The 14,937-nt window shown below is 39.0% G+C and overlaps 1 protein-coding gene across 1 annotated transcript in view; it reads left to right on the top strand.

The window, feature by feature from the left end:
• Window positions 1–14,937, top strand: part of LOC119079212 (multidrug resistance-associated protein 4-like) — a 53,717-nt gene that overhangs the window by 34,059 nt on the left and 4,721 nt on the right. The window contains exons 2-13 of the mRNA XM_037186999.1: window positions 4,602–4,734; window positions 4,794–5,024; window positions 5,304–5,536; window positions 5,600–5,920; window positions 5,985–6,043; window positions 10,508–10,760; window positions 10,864–11,052; window positions 11,115–11,401; window positions 11,467–11,808; window positions 13,119–13,307; window positions 13,369–13,673; window positions 14,849–14,928. Coding sequence (XP_037042894.1) covers window positions 5,495–5,536; window positions 5,600–5,920; window positions 5,985–6,043; window positions 10,508–10,760; window positions 10,864–11,052; window positions 11,115–11,401; window positions 11,467–11,808; window positions 13,119–13,307; window positions 13,369–13,673; window positions 14,849–14,928 — 2,067 coding nt within the window. The 5' untranslated portion in view covers window positions 4,602–4,734; window positions 4,794–5,024; window positions 5,304–5,494. The remainder of the gene's footprint in view (window positions 1–4,601; window positions 4,735–4,793; window positions 5,025–5,303; window positions 5,537–5,599; window positions 5,921–5,984; window positions 6,044–10,507; window positions 10,761–10,863; window positions 11,053–11,114; window positions 11,402–11,466; window positions 11,809–13,118; window positions 13,308–13,368; window positions 13,674–14,848; window positions 14,929–14,937) is intronic.

The raw sequence follows: 14,937 nt of genomic DNA, 5'->3' as shown, positions 1-14,937 counted from the left end.
GAGATATTAATAAAAAACCACCACCTTCACTGTACGGCCGAATAGCCACATATAAGCTCACTCCAAGAGACCTAGCTCACGCTCCGGCTAACCGAATTTCATAAACTTTTTTTCCCCGGATTGGTACGGTCAATACCTATCTAATAAAGCAAAATCTATCTAAATTCGTTCAAATTTGGCCAGCCTACAAGCAAAAACGGCTTGCCGCCCTGTACCTAGTTCACACCAAGGGGTCTAACTCACGAGTCGGTCATCCGATTTCCATAAACTTTTTTTTTTCGCCGATCGGTATTGTAAATACCTTTCATTTGACGTATATCTTACAAGTGTAGCCTTTAAATAGCCAGAGATATCTTCGGAAAACGTTAAATCACTTATGGGGCCCCAGCTCGGGAAGGGTCGACCCAAAATCTTTCAGGGGAAAATTTTGAAATCGGATTTGATTTACTCAAGATATCGACGTGACAGACGGATGGACAGACGGCCAAAATTTTTATTACGGATTCGTCATCTATGAACATAGGCAAACACTTTGCCCTTACCGTCTGCTTCGAATTCCATCAATTACACACGGCATCGTAATCCTGTGAGCCCCTTTGTACTTCGTACGGGGCTAAAAAGTTCTAAATTCATTTGACAGTTTCGAAAATTTCGGCATGAAAAATAGGACCGAAACACGTTTTCAATGCCTCGTTTGTTATGAGCATTAGTAGTCTGGTTTCTTATGTCGAAAAAAAAACGTTCTGCTCGATTCAGAACTTTTTTGATTTTTGACTACTGAATATGATTGGGGGCCAGACTTTCCTAACGAATACAACAAATTGGGTGAAAATCCCATTTAAAAACCACTGGTCAGCTATCAAGCATGCTTCTGGCACAAAAGAAAGCATTAAAATCAACCCTAAAAACTCAAAATACATTATCTCTCCAAGCAGAAGAAACATTAGAAGAATCACAGCTGCTTTAACATGACACATCGGTCTCAACAAACACTTATTCACAATAGGCCTGGTGGATGACATTCACTGTTCTTATTGCGGCGATGTCGAAACAATGTTTGTTAGGGATCAACAAAGATTCAAACGGAAGAAAATCATCTGTCACTTTGTGACGCATTTTTTTATTTGAAAAATTTGCTGTCTAAAATTTTTGGTACAATTGTTTCTTGATAATACTTATGCAAACAGGCGCAGAATGCATGTGATTGTTGATCTGGTAGGAATGACAAGATTCCAAATATCGCAGTTTGGGATTCATTGGAGCCAAGGGGAAAAAATTCACTAAAAAAATGTTGGAAAATTTTGTAGTAGAGGACTTGCGTCACGCCCGTTAAGTAACGTGCGCTCATGATTAAAAATTGGTTTCCTTTATTCGTACTCGACCTGTGATAGTAAGCCTATAAGACCCATATACTTCATACGGGCCTGAAAACACTTTTTGATGTGTTGTAGGACTGAAACGTGGAGAAAACATGGCCCGATGGTATGTGTATTGGGAAATAGTTAGGGTGTCACGGTGAAATTTTGTGAGGAGCAGTTTTGAAGAAATTTTTTGTTTGTCTCTTTTTGGTTCGGAAACCGTTGCGAACATTCAAATAGATAAGTGTTATACTAACGAGAACTAACTGATAGGAGAGCCATCTGACATTAACTTTGTGTAACTTTCTGAACGTACATATGAGTGCGAATGACTATTGTGTATGAGTGTTATGTATATAGGTTACAACGGAGGTTCAATTAGTTTTAAGTTTCATTCTGTTATAGCATCCAGTAGATGTAAGATAGAAGCAAATAAATATTGTAGCTTGATGATGATGATGATGAAGGACATTTATTAATATAATATTGTTGAGTTGTGGATATAATAATATTATTTGGTTTAAATATAGAGTTGAACCTATGCCGGTTTTACATCTAAATTTTAGGGTTAGTAGGTTAATAGTTGATTTTATATAATTCAAGTGATTTGTTTATCATGTAGATTGTAAGGAAAATTATTTAAACAAAAACCTTATCTAGTATTTTTATTTTTACATACTAACTTATAATTAGGGACAAAAATTTGGAATATATTAGAAAAAGTTGTATTGTAGCTTGAGTGGAAGGAGTTGCATTTGATTTCATGGTCCTTCGTTCGCCATCAAAAAGTAATTTAGCGAGACGAAGTGATATACAGTCCACAAATCAATTATAACAAGTTCAAGTGCGACAATTTCAATCGGTGCGACAAACTGTTCTAAAAGTACGGGTGCCTGAGAATTGGCCGGTTAAATTTGAAATTTCCGAGGAGTGGAAATAGTTTTGGTTCATGGAAATTAAAATCGTCAAATCCACTAATTCAAAGAAAAAACCGAAAATCGTTGGACAATAGCCGTCGAAGAAAAGTTGTTGTGCGCAGAGTGGTACAAGGTCACCGAGTTGGTGAAAGAAAAGTTGTTGTGCGCAGAGTGGTACAAGGTCACGGAGTTGGTGGAAGAAAAGTTGTTGTGCGCGGAGTAGTACATACAAGGTCACCGAGTTGGTGGAAACCAGTGGTTTATATCGCACTTGGGAATCAACGGCCAGAAACAGTCGATGGTCAGAGAATCAATCTAAGTTGGTATTAGCACAATTGGCATCAGGGCAAGATTACCGAGTTGAAATTCGTCGAAGAAAAGTAGTTGTACGTAAAGCGGTAGCAAGGTCACCGAGTTGGTGGAAAGTTACAGTAGAATTTATCGCTGTTCGTTACATACCGTACGGAAGCAATCGTGGATCAACGTAAGCCGTAAGCAGTGGAATTGGTACAATTGGCGAACAAAGCAAAGTCACCGAGTTGGTGGGAAGTTCCAGTAGAATTTATCGCTGTTTGTACCCACCGCACGAAGCAGTCAACGCACGAAGCAGTCGTAGTCTTTGGGGATCAAACTAGGCAGTGGAATTGGTACAATTGGCAACCGAGGCAAGATTATCGAGTTGGTGGAAATTTCCAGTAGAAATTCGTTCGAAGCAGGGTCATCCGTTCCGAAGCAGTCTCGAAGTAATCTAATCGATTGGAGCCGTGAAAAGGGTCATCAAACGCTGTGCGTAGATTTGGTTCAAGCCACAGTCTCATAATCCATTGGTCCAGAAGATCATCCATTTTTCCATAATCCATTGGTCCAGAAGATCATCCATTGGTCCAGAAGATCATCCATTGGTCCAGAAGATCATCCATTTTTCCATAATCCATTGGTCCAGACGATTACCTATTGGTCCACGCCACATCCATTGTCGAACATGTCTGGGGAAACACAATCAACCAAAGAATCACATATCATCAATCCGTGTGGATCTACTTATCTGAAGCACAAGCGGACGAAACAGTGTTCCAAATTTCAGCAATCGTCTCGACATAACCTCATTATGACTGCCACGGAAAAAGTCTTTATCGCGAATTTGATTACGCACATATTAACTAGCTTTGTCTTAACAAATTAACGTAATAACGCGCACTTTGAAATCAATTAAAGTTAGTATGCGCATTTGGTTTAACGATTTAAAAAAAATAATAATTTCACTTTCACATAATGACAAGGACGCGTTGCAACAATAGTATGTTGTGTTACAAGTATTGTAATGTTGGTTTTTTCAGCACTAGGCCCAAATTGGGTCGTGTGCTGAAAAAATCTCATTACAATACGTGTAACACATCATGCTTTGTGCCAACCGAGAATTGAAATAGACAAGAGCACAAAAAATCATAATCTTCATTGTAAACAATCACTCTTCAAATATGATCGATCACATTGCTTTGCATTTTCTCAAACGAATGCTGTAACAACTCATACAAATTCCATATCAACACTGCTTTGAGTGTTGTAATATCACATCAAACGGGCGCTGAAATAAGTCACTTTACAACACTAAAATGAGTGCTGAAAAGAGTCGTATTTCAATTCTCGGTGGCACAAAGTAAATTTCAGTTTGACAGCTGTTTCAAAACTAGGTCATTGACACGTACATTGTTTGAAAATTTAGGACGTTCGATTGGATGAACATTATTTGTAGTTGTGCGATTTTGTTGTCAAATTTTTCTGTCATTGTAAGAACTTTAAATCACGATCGTTTCGGGCTGGTTTCAACCGGGGTCGACTCGGCCAGTTGTTGCGATGGTGATTTAAAACGTTCAAAAATTTTTATATCGTCATTCTTAGTTTAAAGATGAATGTTTCAAGTCGGGAAGTGGTTCGGAAACCGTTGCGAACATTCAAATAGATAAGTGTTATACTAACGAGAACTAACTGATAGGAGAGCCATCTGACATTAACTTTGTGTAACTTTCTGAACGTACATATGAGTGCGAATGACTATTATGTATGAGTGTTATGTATATAGGTTACAACGGAGGTTCAATTAGTTTTAAGTTTCATTCTGTTATAGCATCCAGTAGATGTAAGATAGAAGCAAATAAATATTGTAACTTGAGTCGAAGGAGTTGTATTTCATTTCAATTAGTTTTCGTTAGTATAACACTTATCTATTTGAATGTTCGCAACGGTTTCCGAACCACTTTTTCCTGCGGTGACGGTGGCGTAGCGATGAATTTGAAGTAAAAAAAACCATAATTTTTATCTTTCACAGTTTTGTACATTTTGGATGCGCTAATTGATGGTAAAAATTTACAATTGATGGCGTCAAAAGGCTACGTTTCCGTAGATACAGGAAATGGAAAGCGTTCGTTGAATCCATCTACACTATCCAAAGTTTTCCTCTGGTGCGTGTTGCAAGACAGATTATTTACTGAACGAACCACTCAAATAATTTGCGTTTCAGCTGGGTATTTCCATATCTAAGAACTGGTCGGACAAAGAATTTACAACTCAGTGATATAGATGAAATTTCCATTGAAAATGCGGCGGAAACCATAGGCGAACGAATAACCACTGTTTGGTTCGAAGAACAGAAAAAATCTGCGCCTAAACTGACTGCCAGCCTGATTTCCACTTTTTTACCATTTTTTGCTTATGCAACGTTTCTATTGATAGTGAAAGATTGTATATTCAGGTAAGGTAGTGATTACCACACTGGTCAGTCTAAAATCCCCCCAGTCTAAGATATTTTTCTTATTCTAAGAATTTTGTGAATTTATAGAGAATTACTGTAGAAAAGACTAGAAAATCCAAAAAATATCGGCGGCGGCCAGCCGAAAAAAGAAAGGTGGCTGTGGTGGTTGTTCAACAAAGTTCTCTGGAAATTTACACAATTCTAAGAATCAAAAAAATATTTTTGACCGTCGTGATTTTAGGTTGACAAGACGGTAGTGAATTATTCCAATTTTCACAGAAACATTTCGTTCATGGGTAAATTCCAGAGTAGCTCAGGGCCCAGCACTTGGAATTCTTATAGATGCATTCTCACGCTCAGAACCCTCCGGATTTAAACACGGGGTTTATGCTGGTGTTGGGCTCGTTGTGGCATTGGTGTTGTTCACCATTTTTCACCATTATTCCATCTTCCTTTGCTTTGAACTTGGAATGAAGATTCGAGTAGCTGTGACCATGCTCATCTACGATAAAGTATAATTGAAGAAATTGTTGGAACTACATACGTTCCTTCAGATTAACAACTTTGTCTTTCAGGCGCTAAGATTGAGTCAGTGTTCACTGGGTGAAACGAATGTCAGTCAAATCATCAATCTATTGACGAATGACGCGAATCGCTTCGATCGCGGTATACCGTTCCTTCCATACCTGATTGTTGCGCCGTTGCAAATCGTGAGCACAACTGGTGTGCTGTGGATTTATTTGGGTCCCAGTTGTCTAGCGCTACCAATTCTACTCCTACTCCTTGTTCCATTCCAAAGTTGGGTGGGAAAAATGTTCGGAAAGTTTCGAGACGCAGCTGCAAAGAAAACGGACAATCGAATTCGAATAATAAATGAGGCTATAAATGGAATCCAGGTAAATTTTTGAACTCAATTCTAATTTGGCACCTAACTTCTTCTTCGTTGTGATCGTTCCATAGATGATCAAAATGTGTGCGTACGAGAACGTTTATTTCAAGAAAGTGATAAGAGCTAGGAAGTAAGTAATAGAGAGCTGCGGGAAACCACAGATGCGACACATAATTTCCATATGGTTAATAAACCATCTTCCGAAATGCCAACTTGGCACTGCTAATTGTCAATGGAGGTCTGCAACATTGTGACGCAATTTCTTTGGTAATTAAAAAAAACGCGGAATTCGTCACCTAAACTGATATCTGTTGTGTTGGAATTGGAATTGGAATGCACAAGGACTAGAGTCACATTTTCCTTATTAGGGTTTTTTTTCCTGATATCAGTAGATTTATTTCATTCTTCAAATTAAGCCCCGAAGCTCTAGTGTGGCCGAAGCCCTAGTGCGTCCGAAGCCCTACCCTTGTCTGAAACCCTAGTGAGCCCGTAACTTTAGTAACATTTTTGACCCCACTAAACATGCAATTTTAAATGTGAACATCTTAGCAATTGAGCAAAGTACAACTTCGAAAGCACTTTTGTGATTAACACTGTTAAGGCCCGTCATTGGGAAATGACAGGACAGTTTCCCGAAAATGTATGGAAAATTTTATCACAAAAATTCACCGAAAGAATTCAAAGAAACTCACCTCTTATGCTTTCCATTGTATTCGGGCATAGTCACTTTAGGTCGCCAAGGGATATTTGAACACTAAACACTTTTTACTCGATGCAAAAACAAAAAGAAAATATTTCGACACAACTGTGACACTCCGCTATTATAAGTACTAGAATGAATGTTTGGGGCTGCTCACATATGACGCGACGTCACGCTATTTTATCGAATTTTCGACACCCCCTACCCCCTTGTCATATTCACGCTAACACCCCTAAGAATTACGTCTCATTTCGAGTAATCCCCCCACCACCTTCAACAAAATTGAAGTTGCATATAAAATGTGAATAGTTTTAAACAACAACATGCCTAAGTTAGTGTACGACCGTCGCTGACGGATCTATAAACATAGCTAACGCCGACCCGTACGAAACACCTATTCGTGTCAAAAGCCTTTAAAATCACTTACATTATCCACTCTTTGCCTTGTTATCATATACAACTAAATTGCCGGAGGCTATACCGCTTACCGCTATATTTAACTATATTTCACTATAAATAAACATTTCACAGAGGAATATGCTATTATATAGCTCTATATGCCTGTATATAGCTCAATATAGCTGTATATAGGTATATATAGATGTCCATATATGGAATCCCTGAAACCCCTCACACTTAACACATTATTTCCATGTTAACAGAAACTCTCTAAGCATCATTTTTCCCACTTTATATCACTTTTAATAAAATCCAATATGGCCGCCGGCAGCCACTTTGTTAGGAAACCGAAAATAGTACCGATGCTTTACATTCGTTAATACCTTTCAAACAAAAAAAAAATTCATGAAATTCGGTCAAAATTTACTCGAGATATTGTCAAAATACACCACGTTCACTGCACTTCCGAGTAGCCAGATAAGAGCTCACTCCAAGGGACCTAGCTCACGCTCCGGAGAACATAATTTCATGAACTTTTTTTTCCCTGATTGGTACGGTCAATACCTATCTAATAAAGCTAAAACAGACGAAATATGTTCAAATGTGGCCGACCTACAAGCAAAAACTGCTTGCCGCCCTGTGCCTGTTTCACACCAAGGGGTCTAACTCACGAGTCGGTCATCCGATTTCCATAAACTTTTTTTTTTGTCGATCGGTATTGTAGGTACCTTTTATTTGACGTATCACTGACAAGTGTAGTGCTTCAAAGTCTGGAGATATCGTCGAAAAACACTTAGGCACTTATTGGGCCCCAGCTCCGGAGAGGTCGATCCGAAATCACCCATCTTCGAACTTAGCCTGTCTTTTGACATTACCAAACGAGGAAAAAAAGAATTTTAAAAATCGGATGCGTTTTACTCAAGTTAGAGAACCCACAGACAGACGGACAGACGGACGGACATTTTTTTTTCGCGGATTTGGCATCTCTATACAACCACAATAGGTTTCCCCTTACTCAGGGAGTCCAATTCGACGTGTTACAAACGTATGCGTAAACCTATAAGACCCCAGTACTTCGTACGGACGGGTCTAAAAATTTTCTGTTTTAATTTGTGCAGAGAAATGACTAATTAAACTTGATATCTGTCGATTCTTAATTCTTTTAAACGTGACGTCACGGTTCGCGTAACCCTCCCCCCCGCCTTCTATCGTCACGTTTTGCAAGACACCCCCCTTATAGCGTGATGTCATATGTGAACAGCCCCTTTACTGTGTTCACTTCGGCGGTAAAATATTTTCATTCAAAAAAGTGTCCGACACTTCAACGATGGTAGACATTTATTAAAATTGTAACCTCTCCCACTTCTTTAGTAAGCTAACAAGACTTCGCTGAGTCTAATTATGCCAACTCTTTGAATAAAAATATCGGCTGAGGTCGAATAATTTTCCGCTGAGCTTTGAGAAACCTCTAATGAGCTCTAATAATTCTCCGCTAGGCTTCAGTAAGAGTCCGTCAGACCTTAGCACTTTGTACTCAATAAGCATCAGCGGATACCTAATAATTGTTGCTATGATTTAATAAGACTCCACTTAGCTTTTGCAGATCTCCGCTGATTGTCCGATTCGCTCCATTAAGCCTTCCTGCAACTTGCTTAGGCCTAACGGACACTTCCTGCAGCCTAGCGGAGAATTATTTGACCTCAGCCGATATTTTTATTCAAAGAGTGTAATTGGACTTCGCGAAGTCTTCTTAGCTTACTTAAGAGGAATGTACATTTATAGCATTGCCATTTGAGACAACTGGTGCGTCGGAACGAACCCACTAACAAATCAATATTTGCAATAGCTTAGTACGAAACCAAAAAAAAAACTGAATAATACCTCCAAATCCAAATGTTCTAGAATTGGGGAGATGGTGGTCCATTTAGAGTGATGCAATTATAGCAATCAGCCTCCTATCACCTCAATAATCCCAAAAGTCTCCGAATATTCTTCAAGTGGAAGAAATAAATGTTTTTCTGATCTTCCTCATTTGACCTCAGGAATGCACTTCACACAAGAAATCCCTGAATTACCTTTTTTTTTGGTTGCTTACAAATTGCAAGTTGAAATAATATTCACAGTATCTCCCCAGGATGATGAGTTAGGAACCCACTTTCTTTAACAAGTCAGTTCTTAATGAACTCAATAATCTTTTCTGCACGAGCAAAGATATATAACACACATAATGAAAGTATCAAGGTAGAATGAATTCGATGCAGTTCGTTACCGCCTGCTAATGACAGCTACCCACCTCAATAATCCCATGGAAGATGGTGACCCATGGGGAGTGATGGAATTTTTAGGAACCAACATACTACCACCTCAATAATAACGATAGTCCAGAAAGGAATCCGAAAAAAACGTTAAAACTCTGAAAATTCTAGAATTATACAAGTCGGAGCGGTACAGAAGGACATGTACAGATATATTTTTCAATATTCTTCCTCACTTGACATCTGAAACACACTTGCTATAAATTCCTGAAATACCAAAAACTTTAGTCACTACCAACCATACTCCCAGCTGTAGCTCCTTAGGATGATGAGTAAGTGACCCACTTTCTTTCACAAGTTTGTTATCAATGAACTCTATAATCGTTCCTGCCCAACCACAGCTGTGTGTAACACATACATTGGAAGTTTTTTTAATGGTAGTTTGACGCCTACTGGGAAATACGCACGGAGGGTCTATTGTCCTATTATTATCTGGAAAATTATTGAGGTGTGAAGAATTTCAACTTTCTTCAGAAGATCCTCTATTCGAATCTGTAATATTGTAAATAATATACATGAAAACACTGAATTTCTAGAATTTTCAAATGCTGAAAATAAATCCAATACCTGTTCAGAAAAAAAAAATTCTAGAACTGGGAAGATGGTGGACCATGTGGAGGGATGGAATTGTAAGAACCACCTCGCTTACTACCACCTCAAGAATCCCAAAAGTTTCGAAGAAAACGGTAAAACACTTGAAGAAGAAGTAGAAAACGCTGTGGGCAGTGAGAGAAGATTTCTTTCGCCACTCTTCCTTATTTGACTTCAGGAATGCAGTTTCTACAGAAAACCCATTTTACCAAAAAAGTGTTGTCACTTCCAAACCCAGCTCCCATTCCCAACTCTAGCTTTTAGGATGATTAGAAAGGAACAAACGTCCTTTGCCAGGTTTGGTTGTTGAGGTTGGAAGAATTTCAGGCTTCCGTCCCTTATTTACCCGAATTTTCCTCTATCTGAATCTGCAATGCAAAATTTTGAATGGCTCACATGCATTCCCCGCTTCCCAACCGTACGTTGAACTCATACGGACGCCCGGTTTTTAATTATAATTTGGAGTCATGTGGAGTCATTGTGTAGATTTTCCAAAATTTCCAGAGTTCGATTCCCGCAGCTCTCATAGCGACATGACATACCTGTACTTATTTCATCGAAATTGTATTCTGATTTCTTCTTAAAATAGGGCTGAACTTCAAGTTATCTCGAGAACGTGGATGTTCGATGCGCTGAACAAAAGTATTTTCGACGTGGCGTCAAAGTTAATGATTATGTTCACCTTGGTGCTGTACATTCTCGTTCCGAATTCTGTTGTGGATGCTACGACAGTTTTTATTACGCTTACGCTTGCCAATTATGTGCGAAATGCAATTACGAATTTTTTACCAATGGCAGTCACGTCACTCTTCGAACTTCGTGTTTCGATAAACCGAATTGAGGTGAGTGACAGTTTTTTTAACTGTTCGAAAACTGTGCCAACTGGAACCCTCTATAGTGTAATGATTGAACGAACTGTAACTAAATTTTCTCTAATGTTTCCAGACATTTTTACTATTGGAAGAAAAAGAAAATGTTTTACCTAACCAGGGCAGCACAGAGAAACACGGAATCTGTATGAAGGATTTTACAGCACGTTGGACAAAAGACGGTCAACCGGCTGTATCGAATGCGACGATTGACATTCAACCTGGAAAATTAACTGCGGTGATTGGATCCGTTGCTTCGGGGAAGGTACATGGATAGAAATTGAATATGTTGTCGTTCGTTGCTGAAGCTATTCCAATGAATTCTAGACGTCACTTATTCATGGAATTCTGGGAGAGTTGCTCACAGAAACAGGTGCTGTTAATGTTGAAGGAAGTGTTTCTTATGCTCCACAAGATGCCTGGTTATTTTCGGGCACAATTCGAGATAACATTCTTGCCGGGCAGAAACTGGATCATGAGTGGTACGCAGAAGTTGTGGACGCATGTTCGCTCACCCAAGACATCGATATGTTTCCGGAAGGCGACCAGACTTTTGTCGGAGAAAAGGGAATGGTTTTAAGCGGAGGTCAGAAAGCGAGAGTCAACTTGGCGCGGTAAATTTAACTTTAAACGTTCATTCGCATCTGGCATTCAAATAAACAAAAACAAAATCTTTCAGAGCCGTCTACAGAAATGCAGACATTTATTTACTCGATGATCCACTGTCTGCTGTCGATGTCAAAGTGGGGAAACGTTTATACGAAAACTGTATTTGTGGCATACTGAAGTCGAAAACCGTCGTATTGGTCACTCATAATCTAAATCTGTTAAGTGCCAATGAAGCTTCTGTTCAAGCTGTTGTGCTTAAAGACGGCAGAGTAGCCGCAAACGGTTCTTTCGCTGAAGTCAAGCAGCACTTGGATTGGGAAGTGACATCAAATTTTGACGTAGATCAGCACGACAAAGAAATAAAAACATCGAAGAAAATCGATCCAGCAGCAGCTACTGTCGTTACTGACAAGTAAGAATATTTCGCTTTTGTTAGCAGTGACTATGGCTCCCATCGTGGTTCATAAATTTTGGGATTCGATGGAATCCGTCTTGAACTGCTCACAAAAGCACTATTCACCCCTAAGTCTCCAACAATGTCTGATAGTATATATACGGCAAGATCGAACTCACATCTGACAAAAAACTGAATTTTGTTGAAGGAAAAACGAGCAGTGAACATAGCCGACGCTGTGACGTTAGCTCCGCACGAGCCCGTATACGTATCGTAGTGTATTTACCCCTTGTACGCCCGTAACTCTACTACACCCATACTCCTATGCAATTTAATTGATTTAGATGCTAAAGACACTGAGGGTTGGTATCACCATAACCTATCATGTGCTATTTCATTAGCAGTTATAACGTTTATTTTACAAAAATAAATCCGATTTAAGCGAAATGGATCTAGTACTTAACGACTTACATATCACAGTTTCAATTTGACACCATGCTTCTGCTGCCCTGCAGAACACTTTCGTCTGAAACTCAAGGAAGCAGGCTGGTGTCAATTTTACAAGTACCTCTTTCTTCATGTTGGCAAAGTCAGTTCCAAGAATGTCTCCCAGTTTTCGGTTTGAGGTCCATAGGAATCAGCCTCCTTCCGAGTTGGAGAGTACTGGGAAGTAATTTTTTTTAAATAAATCCGTTTATTATCATCCCTTATACAAGCGTGCGTGGGATACGACCCAAAATTCATGCAAAAAGTACAATCAAAAGTAAAAGTAAAAAAAAACATAGCTAACGCCGACCCGTACGAAACACCTATTCGTATCAAGAGCCTTTAATGTGAAACTCTTCATTTCTCTTACTTCATTTTCTTCTCTGCTGAAAAACTATTCTTCCTTTTAAATCACTTACATTATCCACTCTTTGCCTTGTTATCATATACAACTAAATTGCCGGAGGCTATACCGCTTACCGCTATATTTAACTATATTTCACTATAAATAAACATTTCACAGAGGAATATGCTATTATATAGCTCTATATGCCTGTATATAGCTCAATATAGCTGTAAAAGGTAACTTAGCCTAAGCAGCTCCGTGTTATTCCTTCCCACAGTCGCGAAGCCAGCGAATGGTGAGGTAAGAAACTTGAAAGACAGATACAGATTTCGGACTGATTGAGGCCGATTGATGAATAAGGTACTGCTGCCACCTCGGCTGCCACCCGAAAGCTAACATTCGTTTATAGTAATTTTATGATGACCCGGTGGCCTGGTCTCAAGGTCTAAAAGTTCCAAGTTGGAACGGCTATCAAAACTAATGTATTTTCATTCAGACCAAACACCGACAAAACCGGTAAAAATGATGGTCGCGCGGAAGCTCGAACCGAAGGAACCATTTCATGGAGTCTTCATCAGAAATATTTCTGTGCTGGGAATGGCTGGTCAATGTTCCTATTCTTTTTAATGGCAACTCTTGCAACACAAATTTTCATATCCGGATCGGATTACTGGCTTAAAGTCTGGTACTATTTTGGATAAGCTACTGAGCCATGAATTTTATGAAAAATTTCAATTTCTACTAAGGTCTGCTACAGAATCCAGAAATGATATCAATGTGGAAAATGAGACGTTGACCACCTGGAATACGACGAACAAGCTCGGATTGAATACGAGTAGTGATGAGACACAAACCTTGTCCGGCACAAGTCATCATCGTTATTTTTACGTAAGCATTTACGGTGCAATTATTGCTGGTATTTTCGTTACATCGTTTTTACGGAATTTCGCGTTGGTCTTTTGGACAATGGCATCGTCCAGTAAACTCCATAACAATTTATTTATGTCCCTGTTACGGGCACCGATGAATTTCTACGAAAAGAATTCTATGGGTAGGTTTCTGCGTCAGGGCCGGACTGGCTCGAAAATTTATGTTTGTGAATTTGGCTCAAAAAAAGAGTATTTTGAATCCGCCTTCTGCAAAAATAAAGATCAGGTAAAATTTATTTGGCAGATGATGAGATAAAACTAAGCCAGCTTGTTTGAAATAATTGGGTGTAAAATTTAATTTTTGCGTAAAGAAGCTGAAAGCGTCAACTCTAGCGATATCATTCATTTTAGAAATTGTACTTCATAGACTGCGTCACACTTTTCTCGAAGAGATTTTTCCCCTCTGTTCTACTCGTAAAACTCTGAGACTTTGCAATTTTTTGTTCGATTCGTGTGGCGAATACCTTTCATTTGATGGGTCTCACGCCTCAGAAGGTTTCAATACAGCTGAGCTACAGCCGAAAACGCGTTCCCGACCCTCGAAAACCACACTCAGAAACCACTTCGAGGCCAATAAAACAAAATTCTGGTTTTTCCTGTGGTAATGGCGTATCACATTTTCATTTTTATGCCCACTCTGAGGTTCCTGCAAAATTTCATGGAGATTGGCTGACTAGTTTCCGAGATCGACCGTCGATAGATAGATAGACAGAAACATACAGAGTAAGTTGAAGGATTTTGATTGTTTGGAAAAAGTCAATTTGGTGTATTTTGTATGAAAAGTGACCAATTTCAAAACGATGTATCTCCGGAAATTTTAAAGCTACATAGTCGAGTGATAGCTAGTTTTGCTCGTATTTGAAGCGAGAATATGATAGAATATGTTTTGTGGGGATATAGTCTAAAGGGCAGAAACTGAAATGTTCGGCTATACATAGTTGCCGCGTCTCAAAAAAATTTCCGGACATGATTTGTACACAAAAAAAGTCTGATTGCAAATCACGGAAAGACACTTGTCATTTGCGATCTGCAGGAGGCGAGCCAAAAAAATTTTGGTAGGTGAAAATTCACATAAAGCCTCGATACAAAACAGGGCCTACTTTTTGGAAACTAATTTCTTTAATTTCTCGAAGTTTCTTGAATTTCTCAAAGTTTCTTGATTTTCTCGATTTTCTCTAAAAGTTTCTAAAAAGTAGGCCCTGATACAAAAAGAACCCTTCGGACATCAGTTCGGGCCTGTCCAGCTCTGCATGAAAAGTTTATTTTGTTGAACCGTGTTCGTTTATTAAATTTTTAGGTCGTGTTCTGAATCGCATAGTGAATGACATCGGCAATATCGACGACACCTTGCCACGAATTTATCAAGCCGTTGTCAATGTAAGTTTG

The sequence above is a fragment of the Bradysia coprophila genome, unplaced genomic scaffold, assembly GCF_014529535.1.
Source record: "Bradysia coprophila strain Holo2 unplaced genomic scaffold, BU_Bcop_v1 contig_313, whole genome shotgun sequence".
In the NCBI taxonomy this organism is placed as follows: domain Eukaryota; kingdom Metazoa; phylum Arthropoda; class Insecta; order Diptera; family Sciaridae; genus Bradysia; species Bradysia coprophila.
This window is presented reverse-complemented; position numbering and strand designations above follow the sequence as displayed.